Source organism: Scardinius erythrophthalmus (genome assembly GCF_964197995.2).
Source record: "Scardinius erythrophthalmus genome assembly, chromosome: 17".
NCBI lineage: Eukaryota > Metazoa > Chordata > Actinopteri > Cypriniformes > Leuciscidae > Scardinius > Scardinius erythrophthalmus.
Window position 1 is genome coordinate 7,477,395 of NC_138237.1, and position 27,079 is coordinate 7,504,473.

The 27,079-nt window shown below is 36.8% G+C and overlaps 2 protein-coding genes and 1 long non-coding RNA gene across 3 annotated transcripts in view; all 3 read right to left on the reverse strand.

The window, feature by feature from the left end:
- The window catches only part of notch1a (notch receptor 1a), a 34,474-nt gene extending 24,507 nt beyond the window's left edge, over positions 1-9,967 (reverse strand). The window contains exons 1-4 of the mRNA XM_081390375.1: positions 9,664-9,967; positions 6,700-6,772; positions 547-809; positions 113-451 (exon numbers count right to left, since the gene is read on the reverse strand). Of these exons, the coding sequence (XP_081246501.1) occupies positions 113-451; positions 547-809; positions 6,700-6,772; positions 9,664-9,727 (739 nt within the window). The 5' untranslated portion in view covers positions 9,728-9,967. The remainder of the gene's footprint in view (positions 1-112; positions 452-546; positions 810-6,699; positions 6,773-9,663) is intronic.
- Positions 9,968-12,472: 2,505 nt separating this feature from the next.
- Positions 12,473-15,597, reverse strand: LOC308705074. Its single transcript, XR_014031871.1, has 3 exons — positions 15,496-15,597; positions 14,557-14,590; positions 12,473-12,809 (listed from the first exon to the last, which is right to left on the reverse strand). It is a non-coding gene; the product is annotated as an uncharacterized lncRNA (long non-coding RNA).
- A 10,109-nt stretch (positions 15,598-25,706) lies between these two features.
- The window catches only part of kcnt1a (potassium sodium-activated channel subfamily T member 1a), a 21,018-nt gene continuing 19,645 nt past the window's right edge, over positions 25,707-27,079 (reverse strand). Inside the window, exon 30 of the mRNA XM_081391906.1 lies at positions 25,707-26,004. Within this exon, the coding sequence (XP_081248032.1) occupies positions 25,899-26,004 (106 nt within the window). The 3' untranslated portion in view covers positions 25,707-25,898. The remainder of the gene's footprint in view (positions 26,005-27,079) is intronic.

The following is a 27,079-nucleotide window of genomic DNA, read 5'->3' on the forward strand; positions in this document are numbered from 1 at the left end:
AAAACTTTTGAAGGCATATTCATATATATATATTCATGCATAAAATATTTGTTTGTTAATCCCCCTCCCAAAAAAAAGATGGCAAACTTGACACACAAATAAGCACACTTACCTGACAGACAAGTGCAGGCATAGGAGGTGTCGCTGGTCTGTAAACAGGTCCCTCCGTTCCTGCAGGGCGAGGGGTGGCACGGGTGGTACAGGCGCTCACAGTGTGTGCCAGCGTACTCCGGCGGGCACCGGCAGAGGAACGAGCCCACCTCGTTTATACAGGTGCCTCCGTTACGACAGGGGGAGGAAGAGAGAGCGCACTCGTTCACGTCTTGCCGGCACGTCTGGCCGTGGAAGTTAGGAGTGCAGTTGCAGATGTAGTGCGAGTCGAACGCCAAACATTTACCACCGTTGGCACAGGGGTTCGACGCACACGGGTCGGCCTGTTGGCACGTTTTACCTATGCACATAAAAGAAAAAGCAGAGGTTAACTTATGTTCCAACTCGCAAGGAAGAGCATCTAGTCTGGGTGATGTAAGTGTGTGATGGTCACACCTGACCATCCAGGTGGGCAGCGGCAGGTAAAGGTGTCGAGCGTGAGCAGAGAGCAGGTGCCTCCGTTACGGCACGGGGAGCTCATACAGGCATGATTGACAGGTGTCAGACAGAGCGGATCGCTGTATCCCAAGACGCAGTCGCAGGTCACCTCCACGTCATTCCCCTGCGTCCGTGCGCGGCAAACGCCTCCGTTACGGCACGGCGACGGGCTGCACGGGTTCGGGAACTGACATTTGGGGCCGACGAAGTCTGCAGGACACCTAAAGAAACAGAATGCACACAAGATTATATTATTATTACTTAATACTTTGAGAATAACAGTGAGCTAATTATGACAAAGCCTCCAAGTGAACAGTTATTATTTAGAAATACTTTATTTTTTAAATTCTAGAAATGCAAAAGTGTTGTTAGGATTATGGTTAGGTTTACTTAGATGCATAATTTATTTTAATATCTATTTATTTATATTAATATTTATTTATTAATATATTTATATTTATATATGCATTTATATTAATTCATTTATATGCATTATTTTAATTTGTTTATATTTATTTATAAATAAATAATTTAAATTCTAGAATTGCAAATGATTTCTTTTAGGGTTATTTATATGCATTTAATTTTCAATAATCTATTTATTTATATTTATTTATTAATGCATTTATATTTATGCATTTCTATATTTATTAATATTTATATGCATTTATTTTATTTGTTTTTATTTATTTATTTATTTATTTATTTATTTATTTATACAAACAAATGTTTTCTTTTAGGCTTCAGGTCAGGGTTATTTATACAAAAACAGCAGAAATCTATGATATGTTCTTATTTAGTTGGCTGAGTAAACGTATGTGTGTGTGTGTATAAACAGTGTGTGAAAGAAAGACACTGTTCTAACTCATCTGAATTCCTCAGGGCGATCAGGAACAACAAGAACACACACACACACACAGTGTCACATGCTCTCCCTCTCATATGGACACATACAAATGACACATTTGAACATTTTCTTCAACAGCCACTAAAGTACATTTCAAAATGTGAACTCAAAAGTAAAAGTTTAGTAAATACAGTGTGTTTTATTCATGTGCGTGTGTGTGTGTGCTGCAGCAGGTGTGTGCATAAATAAGGGCAGCTGTGCTGCAGGCCCCTCCCACTGTCCTCTGCCCCTCCCCCAAAGCCTGTTGCCATGGCGAGTGGCATAAGGTCACTAAGGCAGCTCCCAAGAGAAGAGAAAACTCCGCCTCTCCCAAACTATTGGAAACCTCATTTTTATCTGCACAGAATCTCGATTGACATTTGTTCTCATCCATATTTATCACTTTCATTCATTCGTTTTGTCTTTATTAAACACATCACTGTAGATATTAACACTGAAATTTGGCCAAGAATAGCCTATATTATATTTATTTTGAAAATGTAGCGCATTGCATGAATTTATTGAATTGAATTTCATTAAATTAAAATGAATTTATTGCTCTTTAAAATAAAAAAATAAAATGGAAACAAAAATTTAATAAATGTATATATTGTTATATACCTACATAAATGTAGTAACAATATATTACATAACTTTTTAAAGATATCAATATTGTATGTAGTGCACTGCAGTGTAATTTAAACAAAAAAATGAAATTAATAGAAATAAATGTATTAGTGCGGTCTAATCGATTAATCACATCTAACATAAAAGTTTGTAAATATAATCAATTTGACAGCACTAAAATTTTATATATATATGAATCTAAAAAATAGCAATATTTTAAAAATAAATGTAGAAAATAAATTACTCAACAAAGTGAATATGTTAATTGGTAGCCATAATCACAATGCAACTGCAAACCACATGCAGTATTTTAATAATAGAGACATCCCAACGCAAACACTTGCAGGCGCAGATGAGTGTGTGAGTTTACTTGAGGCATTAACGCAGTCTCTCTCTTTGTCCCCCGAGGCAGCAGCAGAAGTCATCTGCAGCCCGTCGAGGCAACAGGTCCGAGAGCAGGAGTGTGTGAGACTCGACTCTGAACAGATGCTGCGGTGACCTGTGACCCCTGAGCACATTTGTGACTGCAGGCAACAGACCCCCCCATTCCAGTGGGCTGGTCTACCATCTGCTGCTGCCACGGCCTTCTGTGCAAGTGTGTGTGTGTGTGTGTGTGTGTGTGTGTGTGTGTGTGTGTGTGTGTGTGTGTGTGTGTGTGTGTGTGTGTGTGTGTGTGTGTGTTTTCACACCGCAGACTTCCTGCCCCTCAGTGTGAATCAAAACAACAAACTTTCGTTTTCTCCGTCTGGCCCTCAGAGCTGTGTTCTTACCGTTCACACCTTTGCAAACACAAGACATTTCAATTAAACGTGTTGCACGCGTGTTGTGTTTTGGTGGCCACAAGCAGTGAACTTATCAGGTATTATATATCAGTAACACTTTACAATAAGGTTTGACTTGCTTACATTAGTAAACATGAATGAACAATGAAAAATAGAGCAGTTGCTAATCTTAAATGCTCATTTCCACATTTACTAATACATTTTTAAAATCAAAAGCTGTGTCTGTTAACACTAGGTAATGCACTGTTAACTATTCTGAGCAAACAATGAAGAATTGTATTTTTATTGACTAGCATTAACAAAGATGAATCAATGCAGTCAAAGATATTTTGCGTATTGCTAGTTCATGTGAGCTTACTAATGTGTTAACTAACTATATTTAAGTCGCTCACTTCACTTACATCAACAAAACCGTTCCATCGTGTTTTTCTCAGAGCTTTAGTGAGTTGATTTTGAACTCTTGTTACGGGTTTAAACTCAGTTCAGAGAAGAGGATCGCAGGAAAGCACGTCGCTAAACCATAAACCGTACATGCAAACCCACGCATTAGAAACAAACCAGACACATGACATGGAAGTGAGAGTTTAAGTGAAATATTATAATGCAGAAGTTACTCAACAAAAGGTAAAAAAGCTGAAGTCATGCGTCCAGACACGAGCTGTTTCACACGGTTTTGGTGCGAGGCCAAATTTAGAACCGTATGTTCATCACATCGATCTGTCTCCTGCTCACACACACAGTGTTTCATTCTACAAATAACTCTGGTAATGCACAACATCACACACACGTCTCGTCTAGAGATGATGCATTTAAAACACACCACACACAGTAGATTCGCCATCATTAAAATGCCCAGCCAAAAGCTGTCACCAATCCAACCACAACCAGAGATGCAAGGTCATACAGCATTCCAGGATTCAAATGACAACTCTGGAATTCTGATTCCACGCTTCCAATTATCCTCCCACCCTCCAGCATTCCGACAGTTCCAGAACTGATGTCAGGTGTTGTGGAATGTTCAGGAGTCAAAGAACATTTTATGATGTTCAAATACCGAAAAAAACATACAAAACACACAGGGACCTTGTTGCATTATGAATTGCGTTATGACACACATTTTGCCATTGCATTCATATACATCACTAAAGCACTAAGCTCGAGGAAAACCAAGCCCAAAAATGTGGAAAAGCATGGAATGGGTTGGACCTGTTGACATTCTCCAATCATCAGGATACAATCAGGAACATTTGACTTCTAGAAAGACAAAGTGCACTAATGATTTGTGAAATCCTGCCTTTAGAAGAATTAACACAAGACAAAATAATAGTTAAAAATACTATTTAATTCAATAAAATGTTTATGCTAATCAGTACATCTGAATGACCATAAAAGACAATGGTGAATGGATGTTTTACAAGACTACACAGTGTTATTTTAGTATTATTATTATAGCATGCATTAATATTTTGAATTAGCTATTGTTTTTATATTTTAATTTTAGTTTAGGTTGTTAGTAATTTTGTCTGCTTTTGTCATGTTTTTAAGTTTTGTTTTTATATATTTCTATTTTACTATTTTTTTTATTTCAGTTTTAGTTATTTTAGCACTCAAACCTAAACCTATTTTATTTCCGTTAGTTGCAAAGGCAACATTTTAAATTTTTTGTTTAAGTTTTTCAAACTGGATTTCTTCATACAATATTTATTTCATTTTAATTAACAAAAGTGATTTTTAATTGTTTTAGATAATAACAACACTGCTGCACATACATAACAAGCCTTCGCTAATACATAACACCTCCATAACTCTGACCACACCTAGAAATACTTGAAATAAGTGGTTTTAATATGGCATCACCCAAATAGGTCAAGTTTCCTAGTATAGAAAGAGTATGTAATCTAGTATGACTATAGACTGTCAGAGTTTCACAACTTCACATGAAGATTATTTGCTTTATAAATGAGCCTGTGTCATCAAAGAACATTACAGGAACACTTAACTAGGACATCCTCTCACTAAATGTCAGAAGTTCATGTGAACTTTAACAAGTTCAAGCAACGCCGACCTCAATTCAGATGCAACAAGCCAGAGAAATCCCCACACGCTTACGCACTCACAGACACTGGCGATTTACAAACAATTTCCAAGGCTGAGATTCGGACCACACAGGAAAGGCGTCAAAGTTCAGATGAGATATTTCTGGGATAAAAAAATATTTCTGCTCTTCCTGTTTATTGACGGGATCATCACAACAACAGGATGTTCAGGGTTTGACCCCCACTGAATGTGTGTGCGCAAGCAACACAACAGATAAAATCTCTTTTCCTTTCTTCTTTGCTAAACTGATTCATGCATTAATTAGAGCCACTTGCTAAGGCAATTATCACTGTTATTATTGCTCATACTCCGGGTCATAAACTTGAAAGGAACCGTTTTTTCACCATTAAGAACCTTTTGTGGAATGGAAAGATTCCATGGATGTTAAAGGTTCTTCATGGAACCACAGATGCCAATAAAGAACCTTTATTTTTAAATTCAACATAATGGAAGCAACTTATGCACAGACAAAAACGCATGTTTTCATCAAAAAAGGCGGAAAATCATAGCAACCATCTATAATAAACTAGGAACCACCAAGCAAACATCCCTCGCAATCAAAATTCAATTTTATTTTGAACTTGAAAGTGTAAAAGTGACTTTCAAAAGTGTTTTCCTAGATTACATTTTCGCAAGATTAAATGGAGAAAGAGAAATGCGACTAACAGTCTCACACACTTGTTTGCATTTGAATTTCCCCACTTTAAAGCGTCTCACACACACACACACACACACACACACAGAGGCCATTCTCATGAGCTCCTGCAATCTTATTACCCCCTCCGCCATCTGCCCTCCAAAAAAAGACACCATTCACACACATACAGAGAGCCTCCCGAGAGTGTAAGAAAACAGATAAAAGCAAAAAAGACTAAAATAAACAACAAAATCTGATTTTGATGGGAAAAATCATAGGAAATCCTAGTGTATGCATCCTATAAGAACAGATGCAAGTTTTATTCCACGCTTGCTAAGTGTGTGTGTGAGACAATAGGAGGTGAGGGCCAGCTGTTGGGCTGAATGGCATGAATAGACATTGACAGAAGCAGCGTCCCACTGCAGCAGGGCACCAACGGACTACTGGGGGGTTGGTAGGGGGGTCTTTTATCTAAGTTTGAAACCAAATGACTATGGCCGCGTGCATGTTCGCACATGCGCACACACTCACACACTCGAAAGATGCTGAGAGCTTTGTCTGGTTGCTAAGAAGGGTTTGGTCCTACAGATGGAATCTCAACATGGTTGATCACAGCTTACAAACAAATACACAGGTATACACACACTTTTCTTTAAACACATGGTCTTTTACTATCATTTTACGAGGCAAACTGAAAAAATTATTATAAACTAACAGCAAGTAACACATTGAATAAAATGGGAAATTTAAGTAGAAATAGAGAATTTTCCTGTAAAACACACTTTATTTACAACTCAATATTATGTGCGTTACACTCTTTCAAATAAAGGTTCTTCAATGTTCAACAAGGAACTGGTGCATGTAGAGTTGCTATATGGTTCTTTGGAGATTCAAAACGTTTTTCAGATCCGCGTTTTGGATTCTAGCACCAAAGAATAAATGGTTTTCCACAGAACTAGAGAATAAAAACTTCCTGAACTCTTAAAAATAACGGTTCCAAAAGGGGTTTTTCCCATAGAAGAACCATTTTGGGTTCTCCAAAGAACAGTTAAGAGTACAGCTTTAATGTTTTTGTAACGTACCTGCATGATGCTTCTCCGCTCGGCTTGAGCTCGCATATTCCTCCATTCTGACAGTATTCTGAGCATCTTTGCCCTAAACAAACACAAAGATCTGTTAGTGCATCCCAGCAATCAAGTAAACCACACAAATCACCTGTAGAAAACCAGGTCATACCAGCACCCACCCACCCACCTGTACAACCCATAGCACACCTGTCAATGCAAACACACATGCTAACTCCTTACAAAAGAACCTTGCCACCTACAGACATCAATAAAGGCCCGGAGCCCTTTGTTTTGTGGCCCCGATGGAGAGCCACTGGCCTTTTGTTGAATTGTGAATAACTGATTTTGATGGGGGACTGGAAGGGAGGGGGGTTCTTGATGAATGGTTCTTGACTATTCATCTAAAGAGATCCTGAAAAATCCAGTTATCTAACACTGAGCCTGGAAATAGCTCCACATTCTCTTCAATTCCCTCTCCATGTGGCAGTCAGCCTTTAACAAGGGTTTAAACTCTGAATACAGTCCTTCCTGTTTCAGTATTAATATATCAGCTTCACACTGGTTTAAGTTTAGCTGACAGTGTTGGCATGTGCACATTTGACTTTGAGTGAGCATTCAATATGGTTTAATAAGCCAAATGTGTCCAGTGATGGAGGGAAGTGTAGGCTATTTTTTTTAGCAGGAGCGTGCAACGTCACACTTTAGGGATTAACAGCGAATCGAAGCCAGTCACCATAAAGCACAGTTGTGCACTTGTTGAATGAAACCAGCTGCCTGCAGGCCGTCTTTAATTGGTAATGACTGTCTAGAGACAAAGCTCTTAGTCAAAACCCTCAGATTGGTCCTGGTTATAGATTACACCACTGGTACTAATTCTCCTTTTTTTTCTTTATCTTTTGTTTCTGATTCAGATGTTGCACAACTTTAAACTTCTATGCACAGACTAGGCCGCAAAAATGGATTTCAAATACTTTAAAACTTACTAAGCTAATATTTGGCTGAATAAATGACTTTTTCAGTCATTTGTAGTTATGGGAAAGAGGTTCAGAAAGTCATTTTATCGAGATTGCCAAATAAATATTTTAAAGTTAAGCATTTTTTCTATGCTTTTCCCAGGAGTTATTGAATAATAGTATTTAATCACATTAAATAATAAAACGAAATGGAAGTTAAAGGGATAGTTCACCCAAAAATGAAAATTCTGTCATTATTTACTCACCCTCAAGTTGTTCCAAACCTGTATGAGTTTCTTCACTTGAACACGAAAGAAGATATTTTCAAGAATGTCGGCAACCAACAGTTGATGGACCCCATTGACTTCCATAATGTGGAAAAAATAAAATACTATGGAATTCAATGGGTCCATCAACTGGTTGGTTACCGACATTCTTGAAAATATCTTATTTTGTGTTCAGAAGAAGAAAGAAAATTATACAGGTTTAGAACAATTTGAGGGAGAGTAGATGATGACAGAATTTTCATTTTTGGGTGAACTGTCCCTTTAAGTAATAAAAAATAATCAATTATAAGCTACTTTTCCAGAAATTCTTTACATTTTCAATGCTCATGGGTCATCTTTGAAGTATCATGTTAATAACATGGTACATGAATACATACATAGAGGCTACACCAAAAGTACCATGGAATTGCCATATTGGTACAATATTGGTCCAATAAATACCATTATTGAACCGTGGTACCCCCACATAACTTCTTGTTAGCATAATTTCTCTTTCTTCATGGTTTACCTCAGGCTTGAAATGTGAAGAATTTAACATTAATAAGCGTCTGTTTCGTTTCCTATCCCTTCTGCCTAGTTGTGTCATTTCCCTGTCTGTCTTCTCTCGGTTCCTCTACGAGAGCGTGGCCTGGTGGAGCGTCGCGCGCGTGTGAGGAGGAGGAAGAGGAAGAGGAAGAGAGAGAGAGAGAGAGAGAGAGAGAGAGAGAGAGAGAGAGAGAGAGAGAGAGAGAGAGAGAGAGAGAGAGAATGGGATGGGGGGGGGGGGGATCTAGGGGCGCGCGCGACAGCTGCAGAGCCCACGCCGCGCGGACAAAAGGAATCAGAGTCCAGCACGAGCCTATAAAACACTGTCTCGAGCCATTGTTTACCAGCGCACGAGAACAACAGCACAACCCCCTCCTCCTCACCCTCCCTTCATTCATTCACTCACAGATCGCTTTCCTCCAGACTCCACACACAATGCAACTCAATCAACATCAGGGACACCAGACAAAAAAATCCTGAACACTAAAAAACCACCACAATATCTTCAGAAATCAAGCACTTACACTGTCATAAAGTTCTGAAGTTACTCAACCTTAACCTGAAGTTATGCATCTGTAATCTTTACATTCATAACAAGAACAGAAACTATTCGCCAAAAGTTACATTAGTGAATGAACAATTAAAAAGAGAGATTTTAGACACATTGGAAACACTTCTTGAGGCGGCTGTCAAAAAGTGGTCCAATTTACCCCAAACAGACTAAATTAATCTTCCTCTGAATTACACTTTGAATTCAACAGAATCAATAATGAATATCAATTTATTATACACCCCCGTATTAGAAAGAAATGGCGAGCGAGTTGTAATAGGCTATATATTAATAACTTACTGAAAGTCTGTTATTGTTTTCTATGTTTTTACAATTGATACCTTGATGGTATTTGTAGTTTGTGTATTTTTCATTGATGCTTTGGTACTATTGTTTCATGCAACAACAAAAATAAATGCCAATAAAGTAGGCCTAGGCTACCTGACATAAAAAATAGAGTTGTGAAAGACAATAACTTTAAAGTGTTTATCCCAAAATCAGACTATTCTGTGCAACAAGTGAACGTCAAAGCTCAAGTTCTGCAGAAATATCTCCGAGCAAAACAAGAACAGTTTGGAAAATATCAAATGAATCAAAACAGAGTCATAAGACTAAATGCATATAATTTAACACAAGTTATTAGAGTGGCATTGATCTTTGATACCTTGTGCCACCGTCGCGAGCGATGCTGCCGTCAGTAGCGTTAATTTCACCAAGAAACGGTTCATAACTCCGCCTCGGCGTTACAACTTCTTTAAAATCCTTTCTGAAGTTCTCATAGATCCCCTGAAGTCTTCTTTAAATCTCCCAAAAAGTGCAAAACAGTTTGAATAAATATCCGTGTTAATTAATAAATAAATCCCAGTCTCTCTCGAGAGCGTCTCTTGTCGCTGCTGCTCGTGGGAACTCTGCTTGATTCTCAGCTCGGGGCGCGCGTGAGCGTGCGCGTGCGCTGATGTCACTGTCGCGTGGGACTCTGGACGTCGCGAGCTCTTCTGAGCTGAACGACTTCTCACGCTCGAGACGGAAAGCGCCCGCCCCTGTTATCCATCCGCGCAGGTACTGAGAGAGAGAGAGAGAGAGAGAGAGAGAGAGAGAGAGAGAGAGAGAGAGAGAGAGAGATTTCCTTCAAAATAATTAATGTGTATCTGACAAAAAAAGAAGAGTGAACACTCCCTGCACAGTTTAGTTTCACCGCAAGGGAAGAAAAAAAAAAAAACTTTCTCACACTTTCTTCCCAGGATAAATGTGGGATATGCAAGTTTATTCCTGTCCCATCTAGAGGATTGAGGAGGGACTAGGGCGGATCACTGCTTTCTGTTGGCGCCAGTTCAGACCCATAGAAAAGGGGGAGGCCTCATTAACAAATCAAGACCCAATGCTGAAAGTGTGTGTCCTTTGTCGCCCGTTTCTAAAGGAGGGAAATGTTTTTGCATTACCAGCTAAGAGTTTTTTGGACATGGTACCATTGTAATGCCATGGATGTGTGCATCTGCAATAATAATACTATGTTGTCCTTACATGGTACCATGGTAACACTAGCTATGTTTGTTTTGAATGTTTAATAACATATTTTCTTTTGTATGTTTTTGAACTCATTAAAAGTACTTTGGAGTATCTAATCTAAATGTATGTGTACATTTTAAAGTGAAATCAAAATTGAAGTTTTTTAGGCTTTTAGTATAAATATGTTAGCCTGTTACACTACTGTTATCTATGCTAGTGTGCACCAAAACAATAACAAAATTCGCATTTAGTAGATAAAAGCATTCAAAAACTCAGTCTCTCACTTTAGCATCTCATCAGATTTTCTGTCCAATCAAATGCTCTCTAGAATCTGAAGCTCCGCCCCCTTCATTATAAATCAACCTGAAGCTGCGGCTTAAATTGGTCACTTGTTCACACATTTACTGTTTTCTACATGGTGAATAATGCACTATATAGGGGATAGGGAACAATTCAGACAGTGTAAATATGCTTTCCATTGGGGCGAATGAAGTCTGGTTTTACGTAAGTGTCACGCGAACCGCCGCAGCTCCAGTGATCGAGTCGACGCAGACCACAAAACATATCGGGACCCATTTAAATTTTCTATTTTGAAGCGATATGGGGGAGGTTAGGAGGAGAAACGGTTAGAGATTACGAGGAAACTGCAGCTTTACCGAGCTCAACGGCTCTGGCCGAGCTGTGATATAAACTAAACGCTATTGGCTATTTTTAAAAAGGGAGGGGCTTTTCGATATGTCCAGCCCTGACTTCCTGTTTCATTGAAAATTACGTCAACACACTGAATAATGCTGCGTGTTTCAAGGCACTTCAGTGGGCCTTTAATAATTTAGTAAGACCGTAGACCTACTTCAGACAAGTAGTAGGCTTGATTGCATGTTCACACACACACACACACACACACACACACACACACACACACACACACACACACACACACACACACACACACACACACACACACACACTGTAAAAAAAAAAACTGTAAAAAAACGGTATTATTCCGGCAGCTGGGGCGCCAGAAAATTACCGTAAAATAACGGAAAAAAACAATCTCGTTAAAATACAGTAATTTTCCATAATTAAATAACAGATTATATCTTTAATATTACATTAAATCTTATGTAATTATTGGGATTTTTTAATGTTTTAAAAAGTCATATACACCTTTAAAACAATTAAATACTGTAAATTTAAGGTTTTATAAAATTATTTTATATAATAATGCTGTCTATCTACAGTAATTTTCTTTAAATATAGTTTTTATGTGTAAAATAACAATGAAATTATGTATAAAAATGCACACAAGTACATAAATTCAAATACAAATGTTTGTAAATTTACAGTTTTAATTTTTATTTGTACAGATCCAATTTCACAACATCTCTAATTAAGTTCTTAATAATAGCAAATTTACAGTCAATTTCTTTTAAATTAACTAAATGTATGAGTACAAATTACCTGCATATTTACAGTATTAGTAATTGAACAAACACTAAACATCAAGATAAGTGATTAATAGGAAATAGAAGCTTAGTATATAATTTAGAACATGTAAAAATATCCACAATAAAAAGCAATTACCGTATACCTTTACAGTATAACTTATTTTAACATTTACAATTACATTTTATCCAAAGTGACTAACCAATTAAGATAATAATTAAAGATAATAAAAAGCAACAAGTGCAGTGACAAGTCCCAGTTAGTCTAGCACAGTACACATAGAAAGGTGTTTTTTTTTTTTTTTTACAAAGATTTAGTATTATTGGGTGAAGTGTTTATGAAAAAGATGGATCTTTAGCAGTTTCTTGAAAATGTGTTGCGTTGTGCCGGTCATTCCACCACCAGGAAACAGTCCAGGTAAATGTCAGTGAAAGTGGTTTTGTGTCTCTTTGGGATGATGGCACCACAAGGCACCGTTCACTTGCAGAACACATGCTTCTGGAGACACATAGATCGGAAGCAGTGAGTTTAGGCATAGGGCTACCTTTAAAGACAACTCTTGCTGCAGCATCTGGATCAGTTGCAGAGGTTTGACTGACACTGGAAGAGCTGCCAGGAGAGCATTACAATAGCCCAGTCTGGATAGAACAAGAGAGTTGTGTAGCTCCGATAGGAAGGGCCTGATCCTCCTAATGATAAGGCAAATCAGCAGGATCACAGCAAGTATGTTTTGGCTGAAAGCTGAACCATAAGCAGTTCTGTCTTGGCAAGGCTGATTTAAAGGTGAAGGTCATTCATCCAGCAAGAATTTTCCATCAGGTAGGCTGAGATGCGAGCAGCAACCGTCAGATCATCTAGCTGGATTAAAAGATATGTGTCATTAAGATAGTAGTGATAGGAAAAGTCATGTTTCTAAATGACAGAGCCCCACTAAGCAAAGTGATGTCCGAAAGACGTCTTTTCAATGTCTTTGTTACAAAAATCAAAGGTTGAAATGCCGTCCACTGAGGAGCCAGAATGAAAGTTATGAAGTCTTTTTTTGACGTGTTCTGCACGTCCGATATAGACGTTCATCGAACCTTCGTACAAGGTTAAAACTAGTTAAAATGTGGCCATTGTGGACATATTTCAACATCATTTATGGTCTCATTTAGACATAATTACTTTGATTATTGCTGTCAGATGATCTTAGTGAGAATGAACAGAGGTTTAGATGTTGATATTCGTTTAATTTGAAGTGTCACCATTGTGGTGATCAATGTTTGATTTAGTTGGGCTCTTGGTCCCCGTTCTTTTATTTTAACTTTTCTTTGGCTGCTGTAACAGTGTGTTTGTGTAACACAATTGTTGTGGCAGAGAAAGCCTAGAAAAAGTTTGAGGTGTTATCAGCTCAATGTTGATGACTCCATAATCATCACAAAATGGGCCTTTAATATTGTGTTTAAAGTTTTGTGTTTATATTTGCCATTAATAACCAACAACCTTGTGGAACTGCATTATTGGTGCCAAAAACATTAAAATGATCACTTATTTGAAGGTGTATAAAAAGCATGTGCACATGATGTTTTGAGCAAGAGTATCATACAGTCACACACAGACATCAAGATTGTGCATATGATTTCCAACAATGGTGACAATTTAAAAAAAAGCTTCATGCTGCAATGCATGATGGGTAGCTTTCATAGTACAAAACTCATCCTTAATTCCCAATCTTTTTTTGGTTGTCACCGTTGTTGTGATTCATATCCAAAATCTTGATGTCTGTGTGTGACTGTATGATACTCTTGCTCAAAACATAATGTGCACATGCTTTTTATACACCTTCAAATAAATACACCTTCACCAATAATGCAGTTCCAAAAGGTTGGTGGTTATTAACGGCAAATATAAACACAAAACTTTAAACACAATATTAAAGGCTCATTTTTGTGATAATTATGTCATCATCAACATTGAACTGATAACACCTCATACTTTTTCTAGGCTTTCTCTGCCACAACAATTGTGTTACACAAACACACTGTTACAGCAGCCAAACAAAAGTTAAAATAAAAGGAACGGGGACCAAGAGCCCAACTAAAGCAAACACGGATCGCCACAATGGTGACACTTCAAATTAAACGAATAATCAACATCTAAACCTCTGTTCATTCTCACTAAGATCATACGACAGCAATAGTCAAAGTAATTATGTCTAAATGAGACCATAAATGATGTTGAAATATGTCCACAATGGCCACATCTGAACTAGTTTTAACCTTGTACGAAGGTTCGATGAACGTCTATATCGGACGTGCAGAACACGTCAAAAAAAGACGTCATAACTTTCATTCTGGCTCCTCAGTGGACGGCATTTCAACGTCTGATTTTTGTAACAAAGACATTGAAAAGAAGTCTTTCGGACATCATTTTGCTTAGTGGGTAGTTAAAAAAAATGAAAAAAAGAAAGAAAGATGGGTGGAATCTAACACAATCGTAATCTTGCTGTAGCAAATCCAAACCTTGTGCATACTTTTAGTGCAATCATTTGGAATCAGAAGACTGTTATGAACATATGGAATCAGAACCGTTATGATTTTTATGTTTTAGTGAATTCTTCCCATACCTTGTTTGCCATGATCATCTGCTTTCCACGTGACCTGAAATCACACACACACACACACACACACACACACACACACACACACACACACACACACACACACACACACACAAGTTATTTTAAAACTCAGTATTAGATTTACACATGTCAGAATATGTTCCATTGGGACAATGCAAAAACTCAAATGACTATGATCTTGAAGCTGAGCTGGAAAGGCTAACAGTAATATTTTGAGCTGCCATGTGATTTTAGCTAAGTTACATTTATAGAAAGTAATGTTAAATAAATATGATTTACTGTGACCTAGCTGCACACCTAGGTCCTAGGGGTTCATCATGTTGTATTCATATTCTAGTCTTCCTGTTCTAGGCTTTCCTGTATCATCAACAAGTACGTTAAGTTACAGTATTTCGATTTCTTAACGGTCTTAATAAAGTTAGTCATGTTAACTATTACGAAATAAACAAAAGAAACACGGTAGGCCTATTTTTAGTAAAACTGTGGCTATTACAATGGTAAAAAATCAGCTAAAAACGTGTTTACTACAATTTTATTATAATAAAATAAAGTATGTTTTTTAAGAGAAAAGTTTTCAGCTTCCAGACAGTGTTTCAAAATATCCCGCCATTTATTGGTTTAATGTTACTGACTATCATAACGAAGATTTTATACACAATTATGGACTTTAATATGAATAACAAGTCTACAAAAGATTGTTTTAGGTCTTTAAGTTAACAAGTAGAGATGTGGGTTGGGTTCAACTGATCTTTCTTAACACAGATCGATAATTAAAAAACGCATGCTGCATTTTCAGTGTTTTGCCCTGACCCAGTTATAACTGAACATCATTTAAGAATGCTAACGTTAGCATGGAAACTGTCTAACCACTTAACACAAATGTAATATAAAATATCGTACACACATGTAGTATGAGACTCTTACCTCAGCCGTTGATCGGTCGGGATGAGGTCCGCTGTGACGACGAACCAGGCTCACTGAAAAAGGGCGCGTTATTTCTGGACTGACACCCAGACTACAAACAACTAATATGTGTTCAGCACTCCTGCTCACGGCTGGCTGCTTCTGTCGAATACGATTATAGACCACTGTGATTTGAACGATTTGAACCACTGTGATCACAATCCACGACTACTTCACGAGCGTAGACTGAAACTTCAAATCTCCCGCTTGCCCTTGACACAGATCGACGACAGAGACAGACCTGTAGCTAACTGTTGTGGGCGGGACTAGCAGCAACGAAACGTAATGGCGGATAATTTGAATCTGCGCGCGCGCGGGCAGTCCGGGCACACACACACACACACATACATACAAACGCACACAAAGCCACGCAGATTTGGAAAAACGATTCATAAAAGACATAAAATATAGGCCTAAATGAAATTTACGGGCAAATACAAATGATGATCAAAATGAACATCTATTTGCAAGACAAAATTAAAAGACTATAAATAATTAAATAGGCTTGCCTAATGTGTGTACAAATCTTAAAACTCACTTTAACCCCCACATGCTTAATAATCTTTAAGGAAAACATGTTAAGTGACTGCTGATTTCTGCAGTTATACCTTATTTTCTTTGTTTTCTAATTCCACAGAAATAATCTGTAAAATATTACTTAATTTTTTATGTAAAATTACACATAACCATATAAAATTACAGAGAATTTCCTTTAAAAAACGTAAAATTAATGTAAAACCAAAATAAAAGCAATTACCTGTAAATTTAATAGTGGACCTTTAAATTACAACAAATATCTGTAAAATAACAGGTATTCACTGTATAATGACAAAACGGCAAAATTCTGTAAAAAAATACAGACCGTTTCCTGTAAATTTACAGTTTTTTTTTACAGTGCACACACATGTAGTGTTTTCATGTTTTATGGGGACTTTCCATAGACATAATGATTTTTATACTGTACAAACTGTATATTCTATTCCCTTACACTAACCTTATCCCTAAACCTACCCATCACAGAAAACTTTCTGCAATTTCACATTTTCAAAAAAACATCACTTTTTTTATTTATAAGCCGTTTTCCTCATGGGGACCAAAAAATGTCCCCACAAGAACAAGGATTTCGGATATTGCCATCCTTGTCCCCATAATGTAGGGTTTACCAGGCCACACACACACACACACACACACACACACACACACACACACACACACACACACACACACACACATATATCATACGCACATACTGTATACTAATATCATTGTTTTTCCATTTCTCAGATACAGTCACTTTACCATGGTACCACCGTACTATGGTACTTTTTTGTAAATGTGAGCACACTGTTACTTAGTCATAATCTCTTTTTCTCTCACTCTTTGGCACTTCAATAGTCATCTCTAAAATGATCAATAAGAAGTAAAGATCAATATGTCAGAAGAATTCCCCTTTGTCTGACCTATAGTTGACCTACACTGTACTTACGATCTTATAAGCACTGAGTGCTATCATTTCTCTTTTAATGTTTCTATTTACAATCCATATAAATGCACTAATGCAATCTATGTCATATTGTTTTTGTTCATGTACAAGTTTGTTTGCCTTTTTCCCCCTTTTTTTGGCATGAAACTGCATGTGTAGTTTCATTGCCTGAGGAATCATAGTAATGACACATCATGTTTGACAGCACCCACTATATGTGTGCATGTCTGTGTGTGTCGGCCCGTGGGAACCGTTGTATTGTGGAATCTGCAACCGCAGGGCATTAAAAAAAAAAGTTGAATGAGAGGGCGAAAGAAAGAGAGTGAGCCAAAACTGTAACTGACGAATGTTAGATTGAGCTTAGGAGACAAATAACCTCTCGTCGTGCCACCGAAGTTTCATTTTGATTCCTAAATGCAAATCTCAAAGTGTTCGAGGAAAGTTTAAAGTTGAAAAAGTCACCTAAATGCACTTACCCTACTTTGATTTGAGAACAGCGGTACTTCCTTTTTCCTCTGTTCCTAAAACTCCCTTCCTTCCCATTTGAACACACTCATTTCACAGGGACAGAGGGTTTGAGGTTTGCATGGGTAATGTTTACCTGGAAATCTTGCTTATTGTAAAACAAGACAACATTTTTGTCTTGTTTACCAGTAAAAACATGTAAACAACCTTAAAACTAAATTAATTTACTTTAATTTTTTTTTTTTATATTTTTCTTGTTTTAAGCAAAAAAAACAAACATTTAATGTAAACCCTACTGCTCAAAATAATTAATTGGTTTGAGTAGGTTAAACTTAAATTAAACACATTAGTTCAGTCAAATTAATTTTTATGAGTATTTATAACTTTCTTTTTCTTTTGAGTTCACAACTGACACAATATGAGTAATCTGAATTGTTTAATAGTTTTGAGTTTTATGAACTAGATTCTTTTAATTTAGACAAACTTAAATATAACTGAAACTGCTGAGATTTCTATTTCCCAGCATGCTTTGCCATGACACTCAAAAGGGAGTAAATGCTAATATTGTTATATAATGTTTTTTTTGTGTGCAAGATTGAATGTTACATTAGAGATTTGATGTTTTGCTAGAAGAGTTTCTTTTTTGGGGGTGACAAGTGGAGCATGATCTTAGTTTGAGAACATATATATGTTAAATGTTCTAGAGACTGTCATACTCATTCAGAAATTGCTATGCTATGGCTATCAAGGCATTGTTACCAATTAGCAAGTAAGCATTTACTGAATAAAGTAGTTAAAGCCGGCCAAGTTTCCACTACTAAAAATATTTAAGTTGAGATTACATCATTTTAAATTAAATGTATGAATAAGCTCACACAAATATTTCAAGTTTAAAATGTATGAGTACAAAATAAAAAATCTGCCAGTTCTGCTAACTAAAACTCTGAATTTCTTAACTTAAAATGTTTTATGTAAAACTGATGTATTGCAGTGCAGTTTAAAGGGAACTTGTTATATACGGAGATTGTGAGTTAACCAGATCAAATTATTTGAACAAAACAACATGGGCCAGAATAACTGTGGTCAGGTTAACCAGCACAGGGTCCAGTCATGATCAAAGAGCAGCGGACAGTGAGTGTGACTGCGTTTAAACACCGTCTGTCACCTACTAGATCCTGAACGAGTGAAGTACTGTAATCACCTGACGAATTTCACACTACACACTGTGAACGAGTCCTCGCATGCCGTCCTGATGCATCTGTGCCATCCCTCCCCCTCCGAGAGCTTGAATGATAAAGCTTTATTTGCATTTCTAAAGCTGATGAGAGACACAACCCCCATTGGAGAAATCTCAAATCTGAGCTGAGCATGCCTGTACTCTTTACCCTACAACATGCATGTGTGTTTGTGTAAACATTTACATTTATGCATTTGGCAGACGCTGCGACTTGCATTGCATTTCAGGGTACACATTTACATTCTTATCAGTTCTTGCTTTCTCTGGGAATTAAACCCATGACCTTGGCGTTACACATAACTAAACACATATATGGACAGTATATCAGGATTTAAGAGAGATCTGGCAGCAGCCACACACACACACACACACACGCACGCACACACACACGGTGTGAAAGACACTTCACGCTTCATGGCAGGAAACAGGCCCAATTCACACAGAACCGGGATCTGAACCCACAAATGAGTGACTGTAAAATCTGCTGCTGACTTCCTGAATATATTTATAGTCTCTTGCTGTGATCATGACGCATAATGACTTCAATCATCATTTTAACTTTCTTTTAACACTTTAAAAAGACCTTGACTGCTTTGGAAAACATTTAGGTCACATTTAAGTAAAGACAAACCTGAAAAAACATAGACAATAAGTTGTTATTTTAAATGCATGCACTCATGTTTATCAAAGCTGAAATCATCTGATAATCTTCTCAGACTGTGAATTCATGTGTGTGTGTTTGTTTGTGAGTGTGTGTATATATAAAGATCTCATATTTCAGTAGCTTCAGTGCCACCAACAACATCTCAACATCTCACAGATCCGTTTCTCATTTCAGTGTTAAAAGATTCACATCTTTTCGAGTCTGGTCTGGTCTGGTCTTGTCTCTGGATGAACTTTTATATGTAGAGTTTCAAGAAACACAACATTTAGTTGGTTGAATTGTGTTTTGAGTGAAGCAAAGTTGGCAATCTGAAAAATGAAGATACTGCAGATGGATTGCATATACATTCAGAATAGCATTGATAACGTTTAGAAAAAAGTATTGCCAAATTAGGGTTAACAGAATTATTTATTATGTTTTATTGATAAAGAATAGTGTGTTTTAAATGTTTATTTATTGTGTGTGTGTGTGTGTGTGTGTGTGTGTGTGTGTGTGTGTGTGTGTGTGTGTGTGTGTGTGTGTGTGTGTGTGTGTGTGTGTGTGTGTACACAACCAAGTTTGGGGATGGTAAGATTTTAAAAATGTTTTTGAAAGAAGTCTCTTTTGCTCACCAAGACTGCATTTATATGATTAAAAAATACAGTTAAAAGAGTAATATTGTAAAATATTATTAAAATTAAAAATAGCCATTTTAAATGTGAATGTATTGTAAAATGTAATTTATTCCTGTGTTCAAAGCTAAATCTTCAGTGTCAGAAATCAGTCTATGATGATTTGCTGCTCAAGAAACATTTCTGATTATTATCAGTGTTGAAAACAGTTTTGCTGATTCATATTTTTGTGGAAACCGTGATACTGTTTTTTTTCTTTCTCAGGATTATTTGATGAATAAAAAGAACAGCATTTCTTGTGTATACTGTAAAATCTCTCTTCTGTTCACGCTTTATCCTATCTTATTCCCTTCATTGACTCGCCTTTTCTTTCTCATCTCTCATCTTGTCTTCTTTTCTATTCTCATTGCATCTCTTCTCATCTATTTTTTTATTTAAATAGAGTAATTCTTATTTAGATTTTTGTGTGTATCTCTTCTCATTTGGTATGTTTGTCTCTTGCTGATGTGTGTGTGTGTGTGTGTGTGTGTGAGGGTTTTGTTTCTCAGCTGTTGGCTGTATCATTTTCTCTAAGTCTCCGACAACTGGTGTCCAGACCTCGCCCTGGGGTTGGTCCTCTCGCTTTCCAAAAACAGACTCCTTAAACACTCCCGGGGCTTTGGTTGACTTATCGAGCGCGTGTTCTGTGTTCTTGCCAGCGTCTTGTGGAGGTTGTACAGCATTTGGCATGAGCCGTCTCTGTCTGTGCTCTTGTTGAAGGTTTTAAGCTGCTCACCATTTAGACAGTGTCCTTGAGACAAACTCAACTCCTGCACTCTCAGAAAAAAAGGTACAAAAGCTGTCACTGCAGAACCATTCAAAAGGGTTCTAATATATATAATTTAGGAACTAATACACTTTTGGTACCAATATGTAACTTTGAGGGACTAAAATGCAGTCTTTAGGTACAAAGGTGTACCTTTTGAAAAGGTACAGCCACAGTGACAGCTTTTGTACCTTTTTTTCTGAGCGCTCAGCATCCTCCAAAACATCTCACAGCATTCTGCTCATAGCACTCCTTGACCTCGCTCTCAATCCGTCCTCTGCCATCTCGCTTTACTCTCTCTTTCTCACGCTCAGAGCGGATGTGTGTCTCTGCCAGGAGTGTGTCGATCATATAACATTTCACTTTGAGCCCATCAATGAGAAGAAGATTTTACTCTCACTCACTCAGATGCACAGCAGGGGTTGTGTGTTCATGCATCATTTTCTAAGTAGATGCATCAGGCAAGTGTGTGTGTGTATTTATGTGTGTTGATCTGTCTGGTCAAATGTATATAATATTCCAATATTATTTTGACAGTAAGTTTCAGTGCTATTTTAGCTTTTATTTTATTTTTTATTAATATTTTGAATTAGTTTTTCATGTTAATTTTATTTTTAGTAATTTCATTATGTTTTGTCATATCATATTTTTTTTTTTTTTTAGTAAGTTTTATGTATTTCTAGTTTTAAATTTTCTGCCAAGGCAACATTTATAATTTTTTGTTTAGTTTTTTTTTTCAACTAATAACTTAAAATTAAGATTCAACACAAAGTGTGCACATCTAACGGGCAAAAAAAGCTTAATGAGTGTGTTCAACCACAAAAACTTTTTTAAAAGAAAGGAAAGTTTGCACACCACAGCCTAAAAAATAGAAACATATTTATCTCATGCTCTCACCACAGGTGAAGTTTCGAGCCCATGGCTCCTTATCAGTTTTTCATCTTTTTTTTTTACACAGCTTTTTTTCAATTAAAATAAATATTTGTAATACTTTTAGTAATAACCCTGGTAAAATATTTATTTTTGAAAGAAATGAATGCTTATTCAGCAAAATTGATCAAAAGTACAGTGAAGACATTTATAATGTTATAAGATTTATATTTCGAATAAATGCTGTTCTTTCAAACTTTCAATTGATCAGAGAAATAAAAAAATAAAAATAAAATGCATAAATAAGTCTGATGAGCAGAAGAGACTTCTTTCAAAAATATATATATATATAAAAATGAATTATTCCAAACTTTTGACTGGTATAGGCTATACATTTTGTCTCACAAATATCTCTCTAAGAAAAATACTTTGGAGAAATAAAAATAGACAGCTCAGATTATAGAATCTTTGTTAGGCCTATCTGACTTTCCTATGGGAAAATGTGAGTATAAATAGTGTTGTATGTGATGAGTGAATGTGTGCTGCTGTCCTTCTGGATAAATTTAATCCCACTTGTGTGTGAGTTGTTTATGTGTGTATTTACGTAGTGTGTGTGAGAGACAGCAAGCCTGCTTTAGGACCACTCGTAGCAAACAGCTGTTGTAGTGAAATGCTAACCACGCTAAATGCTAATGTGTTTAATGGTTAAAGGCCGTGCGAGCGGACAGTCCTCTGAACCTGACACTACAACCCCTCGACACACACACACACACACACACACGCACACACACACACACACACACACACACACACACACACACACACACACACACACACACACACTCAGTGAAATCCTGAGGTTAAAAGACGGGAAACATGAGCGCGCACGGTTCAGAAGCAGGAAACTCAACATCATCATGAGGTTTTTCAGCTAAACCACATTAAACATGATTTGACTAAACTAGTTGAGTTCTACTTGAAGATTTCGGCTATATCTGTTGTTCTAATAATAACTTTTGAAATAAGTCTCTTATGCTCATCAGGACTGCATTAATTTGATCAAAAATACAGTAATATTGTGAAGTATTATTACAAACCGTTTTCTGTTTTAATAAGTTAAAACGTAATTTATTCATGTGATCAAATCTGCATTTTCAGCTTCATCACTCCAGTCTTCAGTGTCACATGATCCTTCAGAAATCATTCAATGCTGATTTGCTTCTCAAAAAAACATTTCTGGTTATTATCAATGTTGAAAACAGCTGTGCTGCAGCTTCATATTTTTTTGTGTGGAAACCATGCTATTTTTTTCTTCTTCTTCAGAATAGCATTTATTTGAAACAGAAATAACATTATGAATTATAAATGGCTTTTCTATCACTTTTGATCAATTTAATGCGTCCTTGCTGAATAAAAGTATTAATTTCTTTCAAAACAAAAAATATTATTGACCCCAACTTTTGCCTGGGTCAGTTTAGAAGTCACTAAAAATGTTTGCCCGCAGAAAATTCAGGCAGTGACACTGACCTTTTGCTCTTTGGAGGAGGAGTGCATGTGTGTGTGGTTGTTGGGGAGAAGCTGGTTCTCATGGTCTGAAGTCTCATGGGACACTGCGACAGATGTGACGTCTCTCGCTCTCACACACACACTGCAATCCTACACTGCCCATGTTCATGTGCACATCCTTCTCATACATGTCCATTTGTTTACCATGTGCGTGTGTGTTTGCATGCACCTGCACACGTGTGCGCACATGTCTGCATTGCATGCGGACAGGCGGTGTGAAACGGCACAGTTAAAGGCACTGGGTGTGTTTGTGGGTGTGAACGGTGATGCTAAAGAGCGCAGCCTCGGGTGATCTCTCAGGATGGGTGCAGGTTTGGGCCTGAGGCCGTCACACTCGAGGTAATGACACGGTACGATCAGAAAACACCTCCACAGGATGAAGAGATTAGCATCCGAGAGCTGGAGGAAGAACAATAAAACATGACATGAAGTGCACTCAACTGTCACCATGTTTTGTTCATTATTAATCACTGTTTGGTGTTTAATTAAGGAATTAAGGGTTTATGGGATTGCTAAAGGGGATCTTTTTCTGCGCCATTTGCAGGAAGGGTTTAAAGTGGGAAAACTGAGGCTAGAAAAACACTTAAAACATAGAGAGAACAACCTCCTTAAAGAGAGGGTTTATATTTGAATGCACCTTGAACACTTCTGACTACTTAAACAATGGAAATTCTGTAAGCTATAAATTATGAAGTTAATTTGTTACAATATTGTTCATAAGTCCTGCTATAAAAATCTGATCATGGCCTGATCATGGAGTTTGGTATAATAAAGTTTTGGTTGTATTTACTCAACATTCATTTTCAAATAGAATAGCATTTACTTGCAATACAGAAAAATGTAAAATTTTGAAAAGAAAAAGTAACTGTAGAAGAGAAGTTCAAATCTAGGGAGACAGAAATTAAGGCAAATGTTTATCTGTAACACTCAGATTAACTAAACAAAATAATCAACTCTATTATAGTCTGTCCTTTAAAACTAAAATGTATTTCTTTTTTACCCTTTAAACTCAAACTAGGGGCAAACTAAGCTCCTCTATCTGAAGAATCCCCTAAATATACAGAGAGAGAGAGAGAGGGGGAGAGAGGGAGAGAGAGAGAGGGGGAGAGAGGGAGAGAGAGAGAGGGAGAGAGAGAGAGATATTATTGGATTTATACTAAAATGTTCCCACTCAATTCCAATAATTCATCACTCTTAAACAAACAAGCACACACACTTTTCCACAAATTTTTCCTCACACACACCTTGCCGTTCACACGCCTCCCTGTCTCGCCCTCTTGCTCAGACCTGTCGACCGAAACTGCCTCACTCAGCAGTGTGTGTGTGTGTTTGTACCCCACACTGCTGGCACTTGCTCTTATTCCCACTCTCTTATGATCACGTGTTGTTCTTCCAAATGGAAACACCTCACATTATTGTTCTTATACTAATGTTCACACACACACACACACACACACACACACACACACACACACACACACACACACACACACACACACACACACACACACACACACACACGGCTAACATAACATATGCATTAAATACTTTAATTTCAAAATGCACCAAAATCACAAAAATATCTGACGTACAAATTACGTTCTATGTATAATAATATCAAAACATTGCACATTTCATTATTACTGGAGAGTAGACAACTAAAACTAACCAAATGTGCACCGCAATCATAATAGAGGTAATACCCGATACAGTGAATGGACACTTAAGTCTAACAGGGAACATTCTCAGAACTTTAGCTAATAATCAGGTGAGGTTCTCTCAACATTATGAACAAATATTCTTCCAGTATAATTAATAGAACTTTCATTCAAAGTTATCTGGCCTTTATGGAACGTCTTTCATGGAACATTTCATCAAAAGTAACATTCCCATAATGTTTGCAAAAGGATAAAATGGAATGTTTCCTTAATGTTTGAATAACCAAGAAAAAAACGGTTTAAAACATTTCAAAAACTGGACGTTCAGAGAACATTCAGAAATACTGTTTTCATGGAAACTCTCAAAGTTCTTCTAACATATTTTTTTAAGAAGAGATGCTGCACTTCTCACAGTGTTCACACAGCTGAAATCTTTCTTTAAAATAAATGCTACTTGGTTTATTTAATTATCTAATGCAATGACATTCAGACATGCATTTTTGTGGCCACTCTCCAGAATCAAGAAGTCTATCTGTGATCTTCTGAATGCAAAACACTGCAAGGCAATAAACAAACATGAAACAAAAGCGCAAACTAAATAGGAAATAGATGCCTGTATTAAAACAGCAAAAAAACTGTTTTTCCAAACAACTGAGGTAAGTTTGACTTGGATCAGTCATCATCGCCCTCTAGTGTCTGATCTACAACAACAGGACGCTTTTTCATCCATATGATCTCTGTGTTTCCCCTACAGGTCAAATGTGGTACTGCACAGATTAGGACAAGAATCCCGGATGAATGACACTCTTCTTTGAAGGAACATTAAGTTTTACTTCACCACATAATATTTCACAAATGACTACACTCACAGTTCAAAGCTCTTCTTTTGTATTATATGCAGTGTTCAGACCATAATATCACTGATGAATTACCCTAAGCTCTTTATAGTCCAGTTATTTCAAGGCTTTGTATATGACCTAGTTCTTAGTGCTGAGTTCTGACTGGTTAAACCTTGTTGAGTTCTGGTGTGTTAGTTGTGGACCGGCACCGTCGGTTCTGTACGGGCGGTGCTTCGGGTACGTGAGCCAGTGGATCCGGACGGATCAGGAACCTGCAGAACACAATGAGCACTTTGAGTGATTCATGTTTGGGGTTTACTCTGATAATGTGACTCTTGGCACTGACATGTTTGTGTGAATGCATATGTATGAGAAATAGCTTGTGTGTGCATCAGGATTTGCTGCCTTTATGAGGGCCAAATGTTGCTTAAACCTGACCCACAAACACACAATAAATATGACCAAATGTCCCCATAAAAATAGTAAACCCTACGTTTTGGGGACCTTTGGGTGGTCTCCTCAAGAAAAAAAGGGACCAAATGTCTTAACCCTGTAAAGCCTGACATAAAAATAATTAATTAAAAAATCTTTTTTTTTTTTTTTTTTAATGGATCAGTTTATTGACCCTTTAGACAAAATATCTTAAAAAATATAAAATATTAAAGTTTGCATATGTGTTTTTTTGTTGAGTATCATATTTGATACATCAGGCTTTTATGGCTCTCATATCATCTGATTTAGTGAGAATGTGAAGTTCAAACTCAAGGAGGAAAAAACAGCAAAAATATGCAATTTGGTGCAGATGCTGATATTTAAATAAGATGAAATTCTGTAATTTACATAAAATGCACATAAATATAAGTTGTAACTCGATATCTCCCGATAATGTCCAAGTAAGATGATATTTAAATGCTTAGTTTTCTGATCAAAGCTCTGTTAAACATATGATACAATGCAATACAATGATGAATGAGAGATGAAGAAATAAACCTTCCTCAAAAGCCTGATGATCATATTTGAGACTCACATTTTAACATTTTTCAAAAAAAAAAAAAAAATGTTGCTTCAGTCCAGTAAATGTTCATCTTGAAATATTACTAACAACATAAAATGTATGCTTATGCTTGCTTTATAAAAATCATTTAAATAAAGACCTTTTACTTGCTCTTTTTTTATATAAACAATCAATCATATGACATAAGGCATGTAGTAAACTGTGTGCAACAGGTTTTATCAGCAAATTTGATCATGTTGAAGCCTTAGAAATTCGCTTATCAAATATGATACAGTAGGCTTTATTGGGTAAAATCTAAAAAATGTAAATGAATCTGATTAAAATTTTAAAAA